The 25131-nt window shown below is 42.4% G+C and overlaps 1 protein-coding gene across 4 annotated transcripts in view; it reads right to left on the bottom strand.

The window, feature by feature from the left end:
- The window catches only part of L3mbtl4 (L3MBTL histone methyl-lysine binding protein 4), a 452873-nt gene that overhangs the window by 183931 nt on the left and 243811 nt on the right, over nucleotides 1-25131 (bottom strand). For all 4 annotated transcript variants that reach the window (XM_039084811.2, XM_039084810.2, XM_063267937.1 and 1 more), the window contains one exon: nucleotides 17802-17916. In XM_039084811.2, the coding sequence (XP_038940739.1) occupies nucleotides 17802-17916 (115 nt within the window). The remainder of the gene's footprint in view (nucleotides 1-17801; nucleotides 17917-25131) is intronic.

Raw genomic sequence — 25131 nt, 5'->3', positions numbered from 1 at the left:
CACACCTACATACACTCACACACACAGACACATGCACACCAACACACGTTTGTGCACATGTACAGACACACACACTCATGCACACAGGCATATGCACACATGGAGACATGGCTCATGGAATGCTCCATCCTATCGTCTCTTACTAACCCGGGAGGCATGTGTCTTAACTCTGTTTTACCTTTCCTTTCCCATCTCGCACACTTCTACCTCAGGCCCAGCAAGCCACCAGCTCCCCTTCCCATTCTCTGGATCAGTGTTTTCCCATCTCCTAGCTCTGATATCTTCTGACTGTTGTGAAATGCTCCCCACAGCCCTGTGCAGAAGACCTTCTTCTCTGGGTACCCATGTGGCAGACATGAATCTTCTCCTCCTCCTCCTCCTCCTCCTCCCTTCCTCCTCTCCCAGACCTCCTGACTCCCATCTTCCTGGACACAATCACCAATCTCACTCTCACTAATTGGTGTGTGTTACCATGTCACTGGGGTAGACTGTGGCTTCTGAATCACGGAACTTCACTCTGTTTCCAACAGCTGGCCCAGGTAAGCCCAGAGGCCACCCACTTTCTGTCCACATGCACAATCCCACTACTGGAACCACTGACCTTGTCTCCAGTCGACCATACACAGTGGACCATACTGGGACTGCTTTGCCCCACATTTACTGAGACGGCAGTCCTGCTGATGACAGCAGCCTGTCTCTGTCCCTCTGGCTTGCTCAGGAGCTCCAGCTGTCCTCAGCTTTATCAGGGTGTTGTTAATCAGTCCATCTATTTCCCTGCCTCGGTTCCCTCTCAGCAGAAGCCCACTCCCTCATTTAACTTGACGCTCTATTTGCCATTCTTGGACACCCTCTTGCAAATAACTGAGCTCAAGCTCCTTTGAGTATTTATCACTCTCGCTATGTGAAGGGGAACTCAGTCAGGTCAACTCAGTCAGGCAGCCCTCAAGTGTTTCCCAGTACATTCTGGGAGGGAGGGTAGGCAATGACCATGCATAGTGCTGACTCTGCAAAATCCTCCACTCACCTCCTGGCTCTGCTGTAGGCAACTGATCCTGAATGCTGCCAACTGGGAAAACGGGAACCAGTGGACAGAAACTGTCCCCTCCTGCCTGCCTGATCTCATGGCTGGTCCCCTCCCCCTTTCCACTGCAATGCAGGGAGCAAAATCTTCTCTTCAAAGCAATCTCCTCACTGCTGTTGCCTGGACTCAGTGTTTGACTCTTCAGGATCTTGGAGCTATCACATTGAGAAACTAGCCAGAATTTAATTACAATCTAATTTTGTGCATTACACAAAGGAACCTTAAACACAAACAACAGAGCCCACATTCCTCCCTCCCCAGCGGCCATTCGCTCTTTCCCTCCCCAGCGACGTTTACTCTTTCCCCTCTGCAGACTAATGTCTTGAAGAGTGGCCTCTGTTTCTTCAAACCTCACTACTAACCCACACTAATCTACCCTCCTTGGTCATTGTCATGGTCTATATGGGCTTATAACAGTGCCAGGGAGTGACACTATTAGGAGGTATGGCCTTGTTGGAGTAGGTGTGTCACTGTGGGTAGGGGCTTTAAGACCCTCATCCTAGCTGACTGGAAGTCAGTATTCTGCTAGCAGCCTTCAGATAAAGATGTAGAACTCTCAGCTCCTCCTGCACCATGCCTTCCTAGATACTGCCATGTTCCCACTTGATCATAATAGACTGAACCTCTGAATCTGTAAACCAGCCCCAATTAAATGTTGTCCTTATAAGAGTTGCCTTGGTCATGGTGTCTGTTCACAGCAGTAAAACCCTAAAACAGTCATGAATAATATCAACACAGGAAACCTACTTCAATTACAAATGAAATAATTGTTCTGTTGGTATCCATTTATTTTGTTAGAGGATGTGAGCTCAAATCTGTTTTGCCTCTGTGAAACCAACGTGTAGCTTGATACACAACTGGCCCTTTGTAAGTGGTTGTAAATGAATAAGGGTGCGATAACCTAGAGTTCTTCCTGTGAGGCGCTCATAGGCTAGAAAAGAAGCTAATTGTGACCATAAAGTCACAATGCAGAGTATATTGTGTTGCATGAAATACTAAGCAAGACTGGGTGATATTAGAACCCTAATGCCTGGTGATATTAGAATAAATACTTCAAAATCCCATACATTTATTGGACAACAGAAAACTGTCTTAGATATCTCCTGAGCTTGAAACAAATTGAAGGACAAATAGAGAAAACTAAGAATTGCTTCATCCAGGGCTAGGCATCGCTCAGAGTTACACAGCAAGCGCTTGCCTCCAGGTTGCAGAGTTCAAACTGAATTAAACTGCCCCCAGGAGACAGCTCTTAAAAAAAACAAATAAAAACTAACTCTTAAATAAGCCAGAGGGTCTGGTACTTAAAAATTAAAATTAAAAATTAAAGCCCTTAGTTGTGAAATATTCTACCATATTTAGTAAAAGGGGATCTTTCAACTTATTATAAAGAAGAGGGATGCATGAGAGAAGAAATGAGAACACAAATAAGACTTCTTCTCATCTTCGTCTTATGATTTCCACACATTATGTGTACTGTGTGAGATCCCACCACGTCTCAGAGACCAAAACCAAGCAATCAGAAACCATTTCCATCACCTACATGCCGCTTAGTAATGTGCCGCATACAGAAAATGCTAATTAATAGTATTTTCTGTAATATTTTAACACCCTGGATTAAGTTAAAGTTATTTTTAATTTTAACCCAGGCTTTGTGTCTCTGATCCCTGATGGGCACCATATTTCTCTGCTTATTAGAGCTGAGGGGAGAGGCATGGCCTGAGGGATTGGAGGAAGGTTATCACATTAAGACCACAGCAAAAGACAAAACAAAGGATGAAGAAGAGCCTGAAATAAAAATGCATTGATCCCAGTCACTTTCTCAATGAGTTCTGAATGCTGAACGGTTGATGGTCAACTCTCTGTTGGGGGAAAAGTAACCTGTAAATTCTGGAATGATTTTCATCACTGACTCTAAGAAAAAAAGAGGCCTATGATCAAGTTAGTGTAGTCCCTGCCCCCCATAAAGTAGTATTTATGCCAAGAACATCTCTCTTGTAATTGGACATTTAGAAATGCAAGTCTTAAGAAAAAGTTTCCCTGCTCTAAATTATGTCTCTAGGGAACTGGTCCCAGACCTGTCCCCATTTCCTGGGATCATCTCTCATCCTTTGCTGACTCCTGACTCTCTTGGCTAGAATGGGAATCTTCACATCTAACTTGTTATCACTGTGTCTCTGGCAGTCACTCACACAATGCCTGATCCAGGATGGCTACTTGATAGGGGTGTTTTCTGAATAAATACGGACAATAGCAACTAACATTGGGTCGCTGGTTAGGAGGACTTACCACAGCCATGGGAATAACCACTGCTTTAGTCTTGGTTCAGTTCAAGTTCAGAAGTCTGTCTCTGACCCTCTAGTATGAGATACTTGCCATGTCAAGTCTAAGTTTCCTTGGACATGGGTAAACAGAAGGGCCAGGGACTTTTTGCAAGGACAAAGAAGAAGAAGAACAAAAAATGTCTGCATAAACTGGAAATTATCTGACTTGTTCATCCTAACATGGGACAGAAATGGGACCTCTAAGAATCAGGGACTCTGTAGTCATTGGCACACAGGCTGTCTTTTTTGGCTGACCTTTTTTCAAGGTCACCGTGTACCGATCTAAGGTGGCACCCATTTGGCATTTGACCACAGGAAGACCTGTTAGAAGGGTGAAGGAGAGGCATCGCTGTCCTGTGCCACCTGTCTCTGAAGTCCTCAAAGGGAAGATGTGAACTCCCTGAGATGACAGACAGAATGGAAATCAAAGCACCGGGAAGATGACAAAGTTGTAACTTTGACCCCAAACATTCACAGCCCTCAGACCTGCCACCAGAGAAGAAACATGGAGCACAATGAGCCCTCTTCCAGTAAACAACTGTGAATGGGTTGTGCAGTCCTGGCATCTGAAGAGCATTAAGCTAAAATAGCAATTCTGTTGCCTTTCCTTTGTTAAAACCAGTTGATTTCCCTTTTTACAGAAACAGAGTTGCTATGGCATGCGATCTGTTACATGCAGACCGGACATGATGGGGCCGTCAAAGCAGTAAGAGATTGTACTGATGGCTGGAAAGCCGGAAAGGGAGCTGGCTGTCCTTTCTCATTTCCAAATGCCCTTCCTGGTGACCAAGGGATATAAGCCACTGTGAAAAGGATGGATTTTTTTGCAACCAGAATATGTCATAGTCTGGAGCCGTCCTCCCCACAGCCCCAAACTGGTCACAGCCTCTTTCAGAAGCATCGCTCCTTCAGGTGTGCAGAAACCCCAGAACAGGGGCAGTGTTAACACGGATGAAAACAAATGAAGAGGGCCCGTCTATCTAGATGCACACCAGTCCAGAGAGCTCAGAGACCGCATCAGAGAAGGAGGACTAGACTGCGTCGTCTTTGGCCTCATATTGACGACTCCTTGCTGAAAACACACTCACTTAACCCACTTCCTTTGGCAGGTTTTAAATAACACAGCCTCAGTTCTCCACCGTAACACGCAAACACTGCTGCTTGGAAAGGTAGACAGATTTAAATGTCACTGATAGCAGTATGAGAACACTTAGTTTTAAAAACGACCGCTGAGACTTTATTTGTTCTTTTAAGGAGGAGTATAGAAGTATCATTCATTCCCTATATTCCATAGTCTCAAGATACATCACCAACAAAATGGAAAGTCCCGGTCTTCTTGGAACTTAGCTTCTGCTGGCATAAATAGAATATACAGTAAGAGGCTGAGCATAACACCGGGGAATGAACGCAGTATGCAGGCATACACCAGGGAGCAAACACAAAGTGATGTGCACGTGGTGGGGAAGCGTCTTAAGACAGGGCAGTCGGGGTCCTGCAGTTAGTAAGATGAGACACTGGGACACTGGCTGAATGCTTGAGCCACTGGGACAAGGGAAGAGAGGGTGGTGAGTGGTGATGTGGTCGAGATAAAAGAGTCTTCCTTCTGTTTGGGGATGGAAGGACAAAATGGAGAATGAGCGGATGGGACACCCCTGCCTGACCTCCATTTGCTTCTTGTTCTAGGCCAAGCTTGAGCGGGCTGTCGGTAACCCCTCCATCAGCAAGCTCCCAAGAGGCAAGGCCTGACTGGCAGAGTGGATGCTGGCTGCCCAAGGGATGGGATGGGATTTCCAGGGAGTTCATGCCAATAAAGGAAAGTCTCAGGACCACCAACTGGAAACTCTAAGGGGTAGACACAGAAAAGGCTGGGAGGAAGGCTAAGATGGTAGCCAGGGAAGGAAACTCAGGAGAGAACACCAGAGAATCACAGAGACCCAGATGCTGAGGGAGAACCACTGGGCATCCCACCCGCTTCTGGGTTTGGCAAAGGCCATTTTCATGAAAGATGAGGAGACTGGTGGGAGCAGAGAAGTTCAGACTGAGAATTCAGTTTCAGGATTTATCTAGAAGGTGGAATGAAAATGATTACTAAAGAGTGGACTTAAGATACTTACCTGGCAGGGGAGATACCATGATCACGAAGAGTGGACTTAAGGTTAAAATATCATTTTCACTGGCCTTTTTGTAAAATAATAAAAATATTATTTTAATATTCTTTTGTCTGAGTGACAATGATAATTCCTTAATTAAGGGTGAGGAGATAACGTCAGGAAAGCCGCAAATGTAACGGGGGGCCAATAGGGGCCAAGACAGCAGGTGCCCAGGGGGTGCCACATCCCTGGTGGGGATGATAAAAGTGTCCACTGTGCCTTCTGTGCTCTCAGCTAAGGCAGCGAGGTCATCAGTGGAGTGTGGGAGGGGGAGCGGAAAGATACCTCACAACTAGATAAAATACACTGTTCATGAGTGCACATCTCCCTTTTTTTCAAGTAAGTAAGGTTTTAAGGCCTTTATTTGAAATTCGAAACTGTAAAGCTAGATCCTACTTTTCTATCTCACATACTTATTTGTAGCTAGCAAAATTTTAGTGAAATAATTAGCATTTTGTGTGGGGGAGTGCAAATAAGTACCGTCTTTAAAGTGCAATTACAAGTCATTCCCATGATCCTCTCCTGACCAATGCCTATTGTACTAGAATAAATAACTTCCCAAGCACCAGGAACTTGAGTCACCAAAGGTCATGGTTGCTTATCTTAAGGTTTCTGGATGTGATGTTTTAATATGGATATAGAACAGGAAAGTAATGGTTAAGTGGAACTACAAAAAGGAATTTTTGAAAATTCCCTAAAGTGTAAATTTTATACTTCCTGGCTAATCTGGAAAAAACCATTCTTGGAAAGGTACCTTTCGACTTTCTGTAGCACAGAAAGCCATTCAGAACTGGGGCGTCCTGAGGACCGGCCCGTGCAACAGGAGTCTCTCACATAGCAAAGGTAAGGAAGACAAAAATGGTTGCCCAAATGTCCCTACCATAGACCCGATGGAGTTCCCTAGAAGCTAATCCAAGGGGGAATACTATCTTAGGCATTATTAATTATTTAAAAGGAGTAAGAAGTCACTCTTCTAAGGAAGAACAGTCAAACATTTTCTTTGCAAAATTGTAAAATGTCTTTATCATACATGAATCAAGCCCCATACAGGTGACTGATGAATTATGCAAGTCTCCCTGAAAAATATGTTATGACATATAAACAGAACTTTGGAGGAAAATAAGACATTCTAAATCAGTGTATCAAATCTGGATAAAGATTTTAGACTGGGCTGTGTGTATGAGGGGCAGAACTAATTAACTGCCTACACACACACACACACACACACACACACACACACACACACACACATCTATCTATCTATCTATCTATCTATCTATCTATCTATCTATCTATCTATCTATCAACCAACCTGTCTGTCTATCTACACACACACACACACACACACACACACACGTAAGTATGATAACATTTAAAAGCAAGTCCTTACATATTAAGTTTGAGATATTTCTCCGTTCAAATATACCATAGTATTTCAAAGTAAAGAATTTATCCCCCACTATATTATCTCTAACTATTTAAACACACAAAATTGGGCGTCTGGTGCTATAGAAAAGTATGGACCTTTACAGAGATGCTTCCAACCCCATAAAGCAGCCAGGAGAATGGCTTTCCTGCAGCTGTACACCAGGACAGACTTGCAGATGCATTGTGCGCTGGTTTAGCTGTGATTTACTTGTGCAGTTCTTTATGGAGGGGGCTCTTCACTGCTTGTCTGCTGTGTGCTTTGTAAATACTTCTTCCATTTCTGCAGGTTGCCGCTCTGTAGTCTCCCTCATCTGCAGTAACTTTTCCACTACATTGCCAATGGTTTGCTTTTACTTCTGTTGCCTGTGTTGTGAAATTCAGAAGCTTACTCCTAAAACCAATGCCAGAGCCAGGCAGTTGCAAGCCTGAGATCCTAACTCTAGGGAGATTAAGGAAGAGAGCCTGACTATGGTGAGGCCAGCTGGGTCTTAGTGAGTTACAGGCTAGGGGAACCACATAGGTATAGCTTGTCGTCTCAGATATAGCAAAGCCACAGATAAGCAAACCTATGTCAAGTAGCTGTTTCTCTATGCTCTCTTCTGGAAGGTTTGCAGCTTCAGGTCCTAACACTTAAGCTGTAAATGTATTTTAAGTTAATTTATGCATACAATGTCAGGGTCTAATTTAATTTTTCGCCATGTGGAGTAGTTGGAACAGTTTCTGATGAAATCCCCCTTCCTCTCTTCCTCCCTCCCTTCCTCACTGTATGTATGTATGTATCTCTCTCTCTTTCTCTCTCTCTCTCTATATATATATATATACATTATATATATATATATATATATATATATATATATATATATATATATATGAATGTAATCAACAAAGAGACACTAGCTTTATCCCTTCCAATCTGGATGTCTTTAATTTCTTGTCTTCCAAGCAACATGTTGAATAAAAGTGTTGAATGTAGGCATTCTTTTCCTGTTCCAATCTTAGTATGGTCTTAGCTGTGAGCTTGTCATAATGGTTTTATGTTGAGGACCTCTCCTGCATTTCATTTTTTTGGAGTATTTTTGTCATCGAAGTATGTTGAATTTTGTCAAAAGCATTTTGTGCATCCAGTGACATACCCACCTGGTGCCCGTCCTTTATTCACTTCATACATTACATCAAATTTATTGATTTGCATCTGTTGACCTCATTCTTGAGTTTTGGGGATATATCTTACTTACATGAGCTATTTAAGTATTTCAGTACTTTTGGTATTTTGTAGAGAAGTTTTGCATTTTCGTTTATCAGGAATTATTGGCCCACATATGTCTTCCCTTTTAGTAAGCATGTCTGGCCTCAGCATCGGGATGAGTCTGGCTTTGCAAGGTGAGTTTGGAAGCAGCGCATCCCTTTCAATTCATCTCTTTCTCTCTCTCTCTCTCTCTCTCTCTCTCTCTCTCTCTCTCTCTCTCTCTCTCTGTCTGTCTGTCTCTCTCTCTCCCTCTCTGTAAATATATAACATGTGAAAGTACCCATGAGAGACAGAAAGCTACTAAGTAGGTCCCAGTTTGAGTGGATTCTACCAGGACATGAAGAGAGAGATTTTCACCTCCTTCCTTGGTTTCAACATGTTTGTCAAGTATGAGCGGTCTTCTGAACGTAGGGCTCTCTGATGTGTTAAAATGTAATTTTCCTGCTTCTCGGCTGCTCTGAGTGACTCTACCTTGTCCTCCGTGATGCCCACCATCTAGGTTGACGGTTGGGTGTAAGCTGCTCTGCTGGGCTGAGACGTGTTTCCCCCTGATGGTGACTAGACTTGCTGTGCAGAACTTGCTGAATTCAGAACCCAGCACTGTGATAGGCTGTGCAGTCTCAACTCAGCTAGATTATTGGTGTTTTTTCCCTAGCTGCTGGTATTGTGAAACCATTTGGTGGGAGGTTACATAAGGGATTCTTCTGTCCTAATTGCTTCCATCACAAAGCAAGTGCATTGCAATAAAAAAAGAGAACGAAGGCTTCAGAGCCAGTGAAGGGAGTGTATCTCTGTCAATCTAAGACACATAAACTGCCCATTAAAGAATAAAAACTTACAGAACCACATTCCTTTTCCTCTGCTTTACAATTTGTTCAGACAATAAATGTAGAGAGCTGGCACTGGTTTCCGCCTTCCACCCTCCCAACAGTGAGTGCTCCTTGCAGTAAACAAGTCCTTATTTGGCTATGTCTGCCTGACCCAATAGCTTCCGCATAGTGACAGCCTATCTACATGACCCACGTGGCTTGCTAGGACTGGCCAGTGCTAGCTATTTAAGTGTGGTGCAGGGCGTTCCCCGGGAGGACAGAGAAGAGAGAGAGAGAGAGAGAGAGAGAGAGAGAGAGAGAGAGAGAGAGAGAGAGAGAGAGAGAGTCAGAGGAGAAAGAGAGACTCGGAAAAGAGAAGAAGAGAGAGTCAGGAGAGAGAGAGAGTCAGAAGAGAGAGAGTCAGAAGAGAGAGAGGTCAGAAGATTGTATCAAGGTTCCTGAGTAAAACTGCTTGAAGAAGATCTCCTGTGGTCGTGTCTTCCTTGCTGGTCGAGGTTGGGCGCGGCAAATAAATGCTTTTAATATTCAGGAAAGCAGCAAAGGAAAGCAGCAGTAAGGAGAGTTAGAGTATCTAAGGGACTGGTTATCTTGTAGGAGAAGGTCTACAGTACAGAATGAACAGCTGCATTTCACCCCCACTACTGCCTTAATGACCTTTATTTCCATGATTACAAAAATAACATTGCATAGAGAAGACCTGTGAGAAGGTTGGAGTGCAAATAAATGTAACAGGACTCTTCAGAATGCCACTAGGGGTGTGTGTGTGTGTGTGTGTGTGTGTGTGTGTGTGTGTGTGTGTGTGACAGCAGATGGGGGTCAAGTCTAGTGGATCATACCAGAAATGGTGGAGTAGCTATGGCTGTTCAGAGTACTTCTGATTTTGTAAACATCTCAATCCTGGGAGTGTCTCATAGGGTATATCGCCCAGTGGCTATTGCTGGATGGACATCTGCACAAAGCCACTCTCCAAAGACCTATGTGCTAAGTCTCTCTTCCACTAAAGATAGGAGCCTTATGCAGAGCTTACAAGCTTTGCTAACAAAAAGAGATTCAGCTTTCACTTTCTCACTTCTGTGGAGTATCAAAGCATTCTTGAAAAAAGTAAGCCAAAAAGCTCAGAGTTTCTAAATATGTAATACAGTTTCCAGCTTCCTAAGTTTGTCTCTCCCTGGCATTCTCCGTATCCCAGGTTTGTGTAATTTCAACGTCTTCCTTCTTGTTTACTTAAAATGCTGAGTGAAGAAAACCCATCACCACTATATAGTTCTCTTCCACGTGAAGAACATAATGTCTGTGTTCATTAAAAATATTTGGTTCTACGTTTATCGTTACGAGTCATTTAAGGATACACCTATTTGTAACATAAACCATCGAGGCCTACTTAGCTTTTTTTAATACCACGAGAGACAAATGAACAAAAGGTTTTGCAGGAGATTAAACACCACTAAGCTTGCTTTGAAAGCAGCCCTGGAATTGGCCTCCCCCTCTTCCCTTCTTCCCAATTGTGAAAAAAGACAGTCTAGTCACCAAGGAGACATGTGTTCCTTTTCTTATGTTAGCACTAAATACTAACATAGGCATCACCCAAAGTAACCATCCAATAATCTGTGTGTATGAGACAGCCATGGAAGTGCCAGCCTAGGCAACAGTGTGGGTGTGCACTCACGAGGGAGAGGGGACTAAGTGTCCTCCTAACCCATAGTTTCCTAAGGCAAAAGTTATGTCTCATGGGAATTTGCAAGTTCCGCCACACAGCAGTTAATACAGTAGAGATATAAAATTTATCTATCCAGTGGTAGCCTGCTTCCTTGGGTTGCATCATCAGCCGTCAATCAATGACTCCATCTAGGAAGCTTCCATGATTGGTTCCTATAGGGGTTTGCAGATAGGAGAACAATCCCTGACCAAGCCTCTTTCCTTCTCCCTGGATGGTCTCTCAAGTAAGATTAAAATCCTCTCAGAGAAATCCTGAAAGATATGTTGCCTAAACAAAGATTTCCGGTCTTCCTACGTTCTTGAACTCTGTAAGCCTATGACCAGAGGTAAACCACAACTGGGACATGGTATGAATGCTGGGTCTTAGTGTTCTCCCGCCCACCTCATGACTTTCAGAAGTTGGCAACTATTCTCTTTGCAACACTCACAGAGCTGGTCTATACATTTGATATAGTGCCTCTCAACTCTTAACAGAGACTGGGGGTGAGTGGAGTCATCTAGCTATGGGGTGTGAGGCAGGCCTCTGCCAAAACATTTGGATGAAGTACTAGAAGCCCAGGACATCGTGTAGAACAAAGTGATGTCTGCCATCACACTTGCAGAAGGCAGACGCTGTGTAAGCCCTTTACCAAGGAGTGTTTTAAACAGATAATATCATTAAGGCTGTAAGCACATTTTGAAATGTATTATTTTTTCTTGATAAGTCTATCATGTAAATCTGTAATTAGGGACTTCTAAAATAGCTAACTTTTTAAAGCACAATATGCTGTAATTGTCTATTAAGTCAATGAGTACTCAGGGACTCTTAAAGCTGCTGATTACCTTCTTGCTGTGTTTTGGAAGAACAAGTACTTCCAGAAAGGTTCTTTCCACAGTTCTCTTTAAAATAGAACAGGTTTGAAAATGTGCTGATACCTGCCAGGTTAGCACACTTCTTACGTTACTACTGGAATGGTCTCAACCATCACTGAATTTATCGTCCCATATGAGGACTGTACTCAGACTGACTTCTATTTCATAAACCAAGCAAACTTTTATCTAATTGAATAAAAGTTATCTGTTCTCCAGAGTCCCATGATAAAGCCTGTTAGAGGAGACACTATCAATTGTTCATTTCTCAACAGACTGTCACTATTTTATCTCACTTAACAGGATACACAATAGGCTGGACCATATGGTCCATTTCCAACTCATTCTGTCATGTATATGTCTGCTGTGTAATGAATCCAAACTGAATCTTGTAACTAGCTGTGTTCTGTGATGCTCATTTATGTCTAATAGTTAAACTGATTAGCCCTATTCCCCATGTCCTTAACATGAACAGCAGAGGCCGTATGGGCTATCATTATGGTACACACAAGTATTCTACCAGCTTTGTAATTACTTCCAAATATAAATCAAACAGAAGCTAAAGAAAGAACAATGACAAAACTATTTAGGCCTGGAAACCAGTTAGGAAATCTCAATATCTGCCTGCCAGATTCCCGTTCATGAAAATGTCCTTTCTCGGTTATGGGGGTTGTCTGGCCTTTGGCTCTCCTGTGAGGCCTGATTAGACAAACTCCATAGCCACAGTTAAAAACGTTACTCCACCAAAGGAAGGTATGGAAGCACACACTTGTAATCCTAGCACTTGGGCGGTTAAGACAGGAAGATCACAAGTCTGAGGCCATCTTGAGCCTCCCATATAACCCACCTTAAAGAAGATAAGAAGGAGGAAGAAGAGAGGGAGAGAAGGAAAAGAAAAGGAAGAGGTCTGCAGGTAAGAACCCAAGATGGGCTCTGAGAATAAAGTGTTGGGGACACAGGTGATGATTCTGCTCTTAGATGAGCCGTAGGTATCCATTTGGAGATGCTAGACCAAGGACAAGCACTGGCACAACAGCCACTGTCTCCCTCTCAGGACATGACAGTGTGACCTGGAAGGCTTCTCTAAGAAGATAAATCTGAATGAATTCTCAAAAAATCTATGGCAAGAGCAAATGAACCACATTAGAAATAGAAGACAGTATAGCTAAAGGCTCTGGGGATAGTTTGTGTTCAAGAAGCTGAAACAACAGAGAAGACACGGAAGGGAGCAAAGTGGGGTCAGAGATGTATTCTTCTACACCAATCTACACACACACACACACACACACACACACACACACACACACACACACACACACACCACAGTTCCATTTATCTCTCCTTGTGCTGGCACTAAAGTGGGCACGTCGGGCACCTCAGTATAATCTGGAAGTCCCTAAATGAGCCTGAAATTGTCTCCATTGTTGATCTGTTTCATTTGGTTCTGGGGCAGCTTTGTATTTCTAGGAAAGGACCCCATCTGGCTCTGTCCATATGCAACAGGCTGTTAGACAAGTGGATGATGAGCCTTGGCCATCTTTTCCCTTTAATACAGCCAGGTGGGTTATGGAGGGGTCCTATAAATTACAACCTCAGAAAGAAGGCAGAATTTTCAGAGAAATCATAGGTGAGCAGCAGCTTCAGAGAGAGAGAGGGGTGGGGGAGGTGTATAGGGGCTAGAATGAACAGCTAGGGATCATTCTTTGTGGGAGGACTGTCTTGAAGCCTAACTCCAGAGGGTTGCCCAAAGGTCTACCAGGGACTCCTCTTCGAGGGAGGGAAGAGCTTAGACAGTTCCTTCCCTAGACCAAGCTGCTGGCCTTAGAGTTGCTGGCTAGCATTCAGCACTGCTAATATTGCCAGAAGGCAAACCTGCCTTCCCCTCAGGTATGATCTGGCTTCTGGCTTCTATCAACTGAATAACCTGACGCTGCTTGGGGCATATGTAAGAGAGAAGGAGGGATAGATGGAAGGAGAGACAGAAGGAGGGACACCGTAGAAGGAGATTTACCACTTTATACAGGAATATATGCAGGGTTCAGGGCAGGGCAGGACAGCTGGCCACCCATCTCTGAATAAATCAGTTCCCTCACCATTAGATTGAGCAAGCACAGAGAAACTGGTAATAATATATTCTACATGCATATCTTTGGTATTTCTCAAGGATACAGAACCTGTTCTAGGTTGACTGAGATTTTCTAGGAAGAGGGATCCAATAATCTGTCTGATGTCTGTGCAATCTTATACTCACACTAGGAGAGAGAAACTTAGTTTTCATTCTAATGGTTTTTCTAATATGAGAATGTAAGTAATGAGAGTCAAGTTTTATCAGGCGTGTTGGACCTCACAAAGAATGCTCAAGAACCTTCCCTGTGGCGCTTTGTGGAAGGAACAGTACCACCAGGATAGTATGTACCACCATATCCTTCCAAGTTCCGCCAGATCTTTTCATAGTGTGTGCCTCCAATCATTTCAGAACAAATAACTTCCATGCACCCTGAGAAGAAAGTCTGAGAGCTGCAGGTGGTAGCCCACATCGATGTGTGGTTAAAGCAACCGGCTGTTCCCGCTCAACTGTATGGTTTATAGCCAATGTGTCTTGGCACATTTTTATTGTCTGTTTTCATTCTTACCTAAAAGCATTGCAGAGGAGTTTCATATCACATATTTTATCTGTTTAAGCCTGGTTCCTGTGAGAGGACTTTGCTGCTGCTGCTGCTGCTGCTGCTGCTGCTGCTGCTGCTGCTGCAGGGTTATTTTTTAAGATTTGTTTTTATTTTTCAAGTTCTAGGTATGCTGGTGTGTGCATGTATGTGTGGGAGTTCAGTGCCTGCCGGGCTGCTGTTCTGGGGTCAGAGCCACACGCTGTGACACTGGACTTTTAAGGATTCATTTTCAATGCTTGAGTGTCACATAAGATTTGCACTAGGTACAAGGGACAGATTCAACACAGAAGACAAGGGGGTTATAAGCAGAGACTGAGAAGGGGTAGGAGGAGACCCAAGGAAGGCTCATTGTCTTAATCACAAATGAAGGGAAGGAGGCCAGGGCACATGTCTATAGTAGAGTCAATGTCGTGCACATGCAAAACACTGAGGAGACAGAGGAAAGAGAGGAAAGAGAAGGAAGAGAGCAGAAGAGACCTTACATAAAGGCAGGTTGTGTCCATTTTTACCTGACAACTAGAATTTTGAACAAATAGGTGGGAATGATTTTATTTGACCCTTGACATTCATAATGTATTCCGATTTTTACTTTAAAAGAAGTAAATTTAGTTCTCAGCTCGATTTGGTTTATAGCACTTGCTCATCATATTCCAGAATCGATAATTAATTTTAAATGCTTCGAGGTCCTCAATGGTAATCAATAGGCATGCAATGGTCAGCAAGTAGTTTCAGAACAGTACAATTTTAAGAGGCATGTAGGAGGGAAACACATCTTATTAATATTCTGAGCCAACAAAGAATACTGAAGGGACCTGGGAACCACCCATGCTTTCCAAGTAGCTTACTTCTTGCTGGTCAACAGATAGTTTCATCTAGAACTTGGACTTCCGGAGAACAAACCAGATTCTGAGAATCTCGGGAAACTGTGACAGAGCTCCAAAAGAGAGGGGACAAGAGACAGGGAGGGAAATCAGTGGAAGATAGAGGTGTGGCCTTAGGTTGAGTCACAGTTTGGGGCAGAGGCTCTATCAGAGCCTTACTGATACAGATCAGGATGCCTGCAGCTAATCATCAGACTGAGCACAGGGACCCCAATGGGGGGAGTTAGAGAAAGAACTGAAGGAGCTGAAGGGGTTTCCAACACCATAGGAAGAACAACAATATCAACCAACCAGATCCCCCAAAGCTCCCAGGGACTAAACCACCAACCAAAGAGTACACATAGAGGGACCCACGGCTCTCCAGACACATATGTAGCAGAGAATGGCATTGTCAGGCATCAAGAGGAGGAGAAGCCCTTGGTCCTGTGAAGGCTCATTGCCTCAATGTAGGGGAATGACAGGGTGCTGAGGTGGGCGTGGTAGGGGTATGGGAGAAGGGAAACTGGGAAAGAAGATAACATTTGAAATGTAAATACATAAAATATCCCATAATAAAAAAAAAAGAAGCTTCAGGGCGGTTTGACAAAAAGAGTGAGCCAGGCGAGCTGGAATAGAGAGAGCTCCCCCTACACTGGTGATGCTGGTTCACTCCTCTCCAGGCTGAAGTCGTCCTTATATAAGAAAATCACTGGTTGAAAAATGGGTGCTGGAGTGAATGGTGTCATGCTAATTGACAAGAGAACCTATGTCTTGGCATGCTGGGGTGTGCAGTTAAGAGAGAATGAGAAGCAGGATCTGAGAGGCAGGACAGATGGCCCAGTGAGTAATAGCACATCCCATACAATATGAGGACCTGAGTTCAAAGTCCCTGCTTTCTTAAAAGCTGGGCATGGCTGCATTGAGCAGCTGAGTTAGAGCAGGGCATCTCACTGGTCAGCTGATCTAGTTGAAATCCAAAGGTTCTAGTTCAGGACAAGGATACCTAATCTCAAGGCAATAAGTCAAGCAGCCACACAGAAGACACCCAGTGTCCTCCTCTAGCCTCCAAATGAACAGGCACCTATACCTGTACACTCACATGTATGCACACTCAAGCACACACATATGCATGCATACATGTGGGTGGGCGCACATGCACCATACATATCACACACACATTCATGCATATGCACATACACACATACATACACACACACACACACTCACATACACACCCACACTCACAGACACACACATGCACATATGCACACCACATACACTCATGCATGTACACACATGCACACACATATACACTCACGTCTATATAACACACTCATGCATCTACACACATAGTCATGCACATACACACTCATGCACATACATCCACATACATATACTAATATGCATATAATCATGTACGTATACACATACCCATATGTACATATACATATGCACATACACACATGCCATGAACATATACACACATGCACATATACACATGCACACTGACATACGTGCACACACTCATGCACATACACATACACACACTCATGGACAGACACACACACACACAAACACACATACATGCTGGATCAGCGTATAGCACAAACAGACATGCTAACATCTTTCCATGGCCAAGAACCTCTACAGATTGCTGTCTAGTCTCCCTCAGTCCCACCTTTGTAGAGTATTGGCTTGCAGCACTGTGTAAGTCGCCTGGACAAGCATGTTGATGATTTTGTTGAATTTGAGAGACCTAGCATTATGGAAAACACTCAGGGTCTTAAGTCAGGGATTGACAGAATGTCAATCTTTGCTTCAACAAAATGTAGTACATTGTCACGAAAGTGGTGAGACCTTGAGTTCTCAGAGACAAGCACCATCATCATTTGACAGCATCACTATCAGCTGTCCTAACTATTAGCATCCCAACATCAGCTTCCCTCACTATTAACATTCAGGTTTCCCCCTTAAGAAGCTGAGGGATGGAAGGAAGAGTCAGCAAGGGGAAGAAAACAAACAGAAGAATAGAGCATGTCAGAATGAAGGCCTGGAACTAGTGATTAGCCATGCCAGCCTAATAGGGTCAGAAGACTCCCTCAGACAAAATAAGGTATTCTAGTCAGAGGCTCATTAGAATTTAGAGTGTTTAATTTCCTCCTTAGCTGTAAGTGGCTACAAAGGCAGAAATAATGCAGGTCCCAGTAAAATAGAATGCTCCTTCACTTTTATTTTAAAATTCCTGAAGTTTTGAATATTTAATATTTTTTGAAAATTTTATAATTTGTTGTATAAGATAAAATTATCATAGGGTGCTTAAAGAACTGATCAAACTTTAATGACCAAAACTAGATGGGTTTAGAAATTCGGGCTAAGCTCTTCGAGCCAAATGGTAGAAAAGAAAGAAAACACGAGAATTGCTTTGGAAAACACGAGAATTATTTATTAGTGACTGTTGCAGCTCATCTGTCTAAAGCTTGTCCTTTGAGGCTTAATTGTGGATAACTGGCTTCCAGAGCAGCTAGAATGCTGATTAATTAATTCACCTATCTGTTACTATGTGTTCAAGTGACTATAATGACATAAATAAGCAACATTAACAGTGGAATTCAGGGCAAACATTTCCAAGCAATGACAAAGACCAAATCACTCACCATATGGCACTTCCAGCGGATGCCCTGTCACATCGCACCACCCAATGGGGTGGATGTCCTGACTGTCGGCATCCATCCAATAGTCATACTTGTGGTCCCAGCCATCGAAGTGAATCTGTAAAAAAAAGGGGAATTGAGGAATTACTCTTTGGTGATTACTACATCAACTATGCCTTCATTAAAATATTTGAAAGCAAATATCTGAAGCTGAAATGGAAATGGCATTTATCACACCTCACAGATGAAAAAAAAAAAAAACAGTATCTTAAATGTGCCATCATAGAGCTTTCTAACAAAGCCAAGAAAGGCTCCTGGTGCAAGCGTTCAGATAATTTAAAGAGGCAGGAAAAGGAAATATTTATCAGATGTTGATTAAAACTGGGAGGAGTAAGGGCGATGTATTTTCTCAGCTTAGAAGATTCTAGACTGACGAACAGGACACTTCTTATCCCCAGTGACTGCCCTGTAGACACCACGAACATCATGTCACAGGCATAGAAATGCCATTTGCAAAATTGCCGCCATTATGAGCCCATTTCTCATAACAAAAGTGTGAGTCAGAGCACAGAGGAGCCATCTGTCCTGAATTCTTGCAAATGAGCAGAGATTCAGAAATAATGGAGGCAGACAGAGAAGCTGGGGCCAGGGAAACAGCTCAGGAGTACAGTGCTTGCCTAGCAAGTATAGGCCTTAAGTTCAGTTCCCAGCACACATGGGAGGATAATTACTGGACAGATAAGATGTGCACTGGGACTCATGGTATATAGGGCAGGAGAAGAGTCCAGAAACCCATTTTGTATACAGGCTTATGATCATTTTGTGTTTTGTTAATTCAGTGCTGAGACATCCATGTACACATGCATACACATATGTACATACACACATGTGCACAAATACACACATGCATTCACATTTATATGATCCTACATATCTCAATTTTATATTATAAGAAATTAAAATTTAATGACTTGTAAAATAAAAATTAAATATTTATTTCTTGAATATACAGAACCATGTTGTAAAACAGGCTGTCAGGAGGAAAAAGTGAATTTTTTGTAAAGTAAAACAACAAACAATTCTACTATTCTCCTATATATTTTTGTTTGTATTGCCAATCAAATAGAGAATATAGCATTTTAATGTAAACTTGTTATTCATGCCAGGTATGATGACACACGCTTATCAATCCATCTACTGTAGAGGCTAAGGTAGGAGAAGCTCAAGTTATTGGCCAGCTTGGGCTGCAAAATGAGTTCAGGGTCAGCCTGGAAAACTTAATGAGACTCTGCTTTAAAATAAAAACTGAAAAAGAGAGACAGAGTTGTAACTCAGTGTCCAGTGATAATGGTTGAGCCAGTCCCTGGTATTGTGAAGTTCTAGATCCTCAGTACTGAAAAAAAAGAAACAATACCTAGATAAGAGAGGTCTAGAATCACGAAAGAATCAAGAGAAACATAAAATAGATCATATGCATGAGTGTATGGTATGTATATATGTACCTATGTATATATGTATATAGTGAGCCCCAATACTTTTCCTCAAGACTTATTTCTAAGCAAGTGCTTTTCAAAATGTGATTTCTAGATTAGTGGCATCAATACAAGATGGACATGTGTTAGGCATGCAGATTCCTGGATCCTCTTCAACTCCCTGAACCAGAATCTCTAATGTGTAGGACTTTGGCATATGTGTTCCTTCCAGCTGCATCAAATTGATGCTATGGCTTAAGAACCAATGAACGAGGAATGTTTTGAAGACATATTCCTGTCCACATGTATGTGTGTATGTATTCACAAGATTTTGCAGATGGGAAACATGTTTACATGCATGTTCATGTAGGGATCAGAAGCCAACATCTGATACTTTCCTCAGTTGCTCCCCATTTGCTTTATGACATCTAGCTTTTACTGAACCTGGAGCAAATTCATTCAGCTAGACCAGCTATCCAAACACAGGGATCCTTTGGCTTCACCTCCCCAGGGCTGGTACTGTAACACATACTTCTGGTCTTGGCTTTTTATAAGGGTGTTGAGGATGGAACTCAGGCTCTCATGATGTTGTGGCAATCAGTTTATCACCTAGTAATCTGCCTAGCTTAGAATACGGCATTTCTGCCAGACCTGGCCTTCTGGCTATTATAGAGTGATCTTTCATGCAAAACCTACATAGCTGGACAAAGTACACTTAATGACTGGGTTTTGCTGTGTTGCATTTGCTATATAGTTATTTTTGGTTTCTGGAACAGGGTCTTGGTATATACAGGATGACCTTAAACTCTCTACATATCCCAGGATGGACTTGAACACCACATTTACATCTTAGCCTCTCAAGTGCCACAGTCATACTAGAAAAAAAAAAGGAATCCCCAAGTAAAGGCAGGTGTTCCAAATGAGCCCTTAACGTCTTCTTGTAGAAATTTCCCTACTTGTAATCCAAGTCAGAGTGAAATTTAGCACAGCAGCCATCCTGTGCTGAGGACACACTGGCAGCAGTTCAGAGTTGGAAAAGCAGCAGGAAGTTCAAGGGCACAATGGGGGGAAAGAAACAGCCACAAAAATAGAAAGTTTTCAGGGGATGCTGACAAGACCTCGGTTGAATGAACGTGAGACTACATACTTGTAGTTTGACAAGTCAAGACACCATGTAAAGCCTGTGAGAAACAAAAACATGAGAGGGAGAGATCACATGTTGCTATGAGTGCAGAAACCAGTGGGACAGTCTTTAGTCAAAGTTTTGGAATTAGACGTGATTTCTAAAGCCATAGTTCTTGGAAAGAAAAGTCAATAGTGCTACTCCAGACCAAACCTATGAACAGGCTAAAGCCAAGAGCCAATGTGGAAAAGAATTACAAATAGCTACCTGCCTGACGTTGCCTTCATTTTAAAGAATGATCCCACTGTACATACAATCACTCCTGGAATCCAGTACACAGAGTAATTATTAGACATACACATAGACAGATGAACAGGGACAATGATTAGTGTTTAAAGAAGCATCCAGTAGGAACAAACTGAGATGATCCAGGTTTTGTTATTGACAGACAAGGACTTCAAAGTACCTATTAAAATATTTTCAAGAAAAACAGTTTTAATTAAACAGACAAAGAGTCTCAGCCTAGAAAGCGTAGAGATGAAGCGGGAGAAAGTTTGAGAACTTCATGCAAAAATCTTTGAGGTCGAAATGTTGCAAAATGAACAGTCTGTGAGAAGAGGCAGGGAAGGAGACAAATAGCTGTGAACAAAGGTGCACAGAAAGTACAACCTCAGGAACAGATAGTGCAGGGCTTGCATGATGAATGCTGCCCTGGATGGAGACTTGCCAGAGAAGATCAAGTCTAAGCTGCCAAAGGAAAGGACAGAGAAAGATTGGGAAAACAGTCACAGCAGAGTCAACCCAGAGGAGGTGGGCAAAATCCTCTCTACTTTGGCTCAAAACGCCACGTTACAAATTTAAAGGGGATGGGAAAACTCAAGTTTGACAAACAGAAAGGAGATAAGGGTTATGCAAATCATGGTAGGACAGGACAGTTGGCCAGCCTTGTGCCAGAAACAGGGGATCCATGAGTCGATGCAAATGCCTGCCAACTCAGGATTTTACCTTCTACAACAACATCCGCTGAGGATGGAGATAGAGAAACCACAATTAAAAACAGAGATGTAGTAAGCTGTGGAGCTTTGTTACAAGAAATCTGAAACATGGCATTTAAGGCTGGAGGGAAATGCTGGCAAATGATAGCTCTTCAGAGACGTGACGGAGAGGAAGGGGTGTGGAGGACAGGCAAGGTGAGGTAGGTCCTCACAGTGATCATGTCCAGTCAGTACACAGCAGAACAAGGCAGGAGAATCACAAGGTCATCAATGCCAAAAGATAACGCAGTTCATGATGTGTCATGCACTTTGACAGATACCCTTGACTTGCAGACAGAGAATGGCCTCCCTCAGCCCAACAAGGAGAAGAGGACATCTATAAGAAACCAACAGCGAGTGCCATATTAAATACTAATTTTTGTGGTGTGCTTCACACACATAAAAAAACAGCATGGAATCAAAACAGTAGATAAAGTTGCATTATTCATCCATGGTGATTTTTTCTATAGGAAATACAAGATTGGTAAAAGCATAGTAAGAATTTAACAATAGCTCATGATCGAAGAGCGGCATAAAAAAATTGTGTTCCTACATCCTGACAACCAACTGTGAACATAATCGAGCGATCTATTTAGAATAGCATTTCTTTTGAAAATGAAAGGCACAGGTAGGGTGGTATAGAGCTATCATTCTAGAATTCAGTCAACAGAGGCAGGAGGATTGAGAGTTACAGGCTGGCCTGAGCTAAACTGCGAGACCCTGTATGTCATACTCTCTCTGTACTGCCCAAAGGGCATCTGGGCAAAGCATGTAAGAGCATAACAAAATGGGAACGACCTCCATACTCTCAAAACACCCCTAAGGCAAAGCCAGTGTGGCCCACATCAATGAAGAGCATAGCTGAGCCTGGAAGACTACAAAACTCAGGAGTTTTATAGATGTCATTTCTCCCATAATGCTCTAAACTTAGCAGATCTCGCTGAAAGCGGAAGGCCAGCCCTTGGAAAGCTGAAGCAGCAAAGTAGTGGCTTTGAGGTCAGCCTACATCCACAGCAAGTGCCAGGCTAGCTTGACCTACGTAGGGACAACCTTGTCACAAAACTACACAACAAGGCACAAGACATAAGGCTGTCCATCAGTATCACTGGGAAGCTCACTGCGAGATTGCACAGAAAGCAAAATGATGCGGCATTCCTGCGTAATTTTTTATAAGAATGCCAAAACTGAAGTATTCATGGACAAGTAAATGGACACACACACACACACACACACACACACACACACACACACTTCACAGTTCATTTTAAAATAATATGTCAAGGGGTATTTGATGAGAAAGGACAGCGTTTCAACCATGTTCCTGGATCAGCTATTTTGACAGCCGCACTTAAAAGAAAACAAAATCTATCTTCCAGTCCACATGTCACATACAAATTAAACAGACCTGACAGTCCACATACACATGAACCTGAAGTGGATCATAAATGCAAAAGCTAAAACTATAACACCAGTGATAGAAAATTAAGAAGCAGATAAAACTTTTGTCATACTGGGATACTTGGGGATTTTCAGATTCATGCAACAAGCATTCAAGAATAAATTTAAACAATCATTATCATCGTCTATAATCAGAAACTCCAGTTTCTCAAAATAATCAGTAAGAGAAAGAAAAGGTAAGCTCAGACATTTCTAAGTGTTCATACTAACACGTAAATCACACTAAAGATGACCAAAAAAATCCAATCAAACTGTGAGTAAAACACTCAATAGACACTTTGACAGCTGAAGGCTTACAAAGGATCAACAAACCAAATAAATCCCAAACCATCCTGCTCAGGGAACCCAACCACATCCCAGTGCTAAACCCAGGTGACAGGAGTCAGTGGTGAGGCCGGGGTTCTCCCATGCTCTGGAACAAGGAGGTCAAGACAGAATACACAAGACAGGCCAAGCAAGCCTAGAACTTTGCCCTGAGGAGTTGGACTTTGTAGTTTCCTTTGTACAACTGGGTCTAAAAACGAAGAAAAAACCCCCACATTTTTTAAAATATCTTTTACAGGAGAGGCAAGCTTTTATATGATCCATCCAACATTTTTCTGTGTTCATTAGACATCCTCAATAACCATTCCCAGGCTGGACTTACTTATGACCGAACCTTCCCTAACCCATCGATGTGAGACTCCCCTCCCTGAGGTCACTATCCACACTCGAGATACACAGTTAAAATTCTGAACCCATGACATCTTTCCAAAGGATGTTTTTATCATTTTAGATCTCCATCTCTCTGGAGAGAAAATCCAATTATAAAAATTCTAACCAGATGGTCAAGTTATTAGAGGCAATTGGCACTGATGGATATTTACAGAATCTCTCTGAAAATCAAGTGGGCATCGTGAAAACAAAATTGTTCCTAGCATTGTGGTTTGCATAGGTACGGTTTTCTCCAAATCTGAGATTCTATAAAGCAAATACAGACTCTCCTTGTTCCCACTTCTATGGACTTGAAACCAGAGGTCAGATAAATAATCAAGCATTGCCTTATATTACTGTTGTCAAACAGTAACATTTCCATTGCTACTAATTCAGCATCCAGGAGCTGTCAATAGCTAATGCTTTGCATAGTTAGAGATAAATTGCCATGTTAAAAAAGTCAGTAGAGATTAACTTCTTATTATAAATATAAAGTTATGTACAATCTGAGAAGACTCTGTTACCAGACCTAATGATCTCCTGCTCAAAGCCCACCCTGGAGCTTCCCCTCAGTCTAGTGAGTTTACCTCTCTCTTCAGTCACTTTTTCTCGCATCATGGATCTTAGGGCTGTGGTTCATATAGTGTAAGGACTCAACCCCATTGTCTGAACAACATACAAGATGGTAACCATGGTGGATGGGAGATAAAACATGTAGGGAAAAGTCCAGTCACAATAATTTTATTATCATAAATTATTACTATACTTGTTTTCAGCTGCCAAATGATTTTTAAATATTAATTTCCAGTTGAACAGGCTTTGAACATATATTCAAGTCTATTCGACTGCTTATATAAATTATCAGCATGCAGTGATTCTAGCTTATTTTAGATATATTCTTTACAGTATCTGGCCCAGCTTCTGTTTCATGCATAGTTGAGATAATTCAAAATTCATTAAATTGAAGCTAGACCCTTAGATTTCATTATGGGATGAAGAACTAAATTTTAGCATGTTATCCTGGGATCTATTACTCAGAGCTACTGGTGCTAATGAGACTATAGTTCATCATGTTGCCCGTGAGGTCAGTTCTGAGCTTTATTACAGGCTGCCATTCAGGCTTTCAGGACATTGGCAGGCTGGGTATCTGTTCTGTTATGCCTTTCTAGAATGCCATTGGAATCCAAGTGCAACAGTGCCAGGCAGGGAACAGTGCACCTTCTTTTTGTATGACACACACAACATGTATTATATGTACTGTGAAGTCGATAATGTATTGTTTTCACAAATGATTTACAGAGCTTCTGAGAAGGTAAAAGTTTGGGCAGATGGTATCACACAGGCAGAAAATGATATGTTTTACTGAGAGGGACATGCAAGAAAATGAACTGTGAGGTTCTCTGGATCTGCAAACACAATGTGTCTCAGACACATTTAAAACACACACACACACACACACACACACACACACACACACATATTAACCTACATAAAACTATGCAATGGACCAGATTATCTTTTCCTAGGAATGGATGGAGAGGGAAGTCTGTGAA

The sequence above is a fragment of the Rattus norvegicus genome, chromosome 9 (assembly GCF_036323735.1).
Source record: "Rattus norvegicus strain BN/NHsdMcwi chromosome 9, GRCr8, whole genome shotgun sequence".
Classification (NCBI taxonomy): domain Eukaryota; kingdom Metazoa; phylum Chordata; class Mammalia; order Rodentia; family Muridae; genus Rattus; species Rattus norvegicus.
Note: the sequence above shows the minus strand (reverse complement) of the source record. Positions and strands in the feature narration are given on the sequence as shown.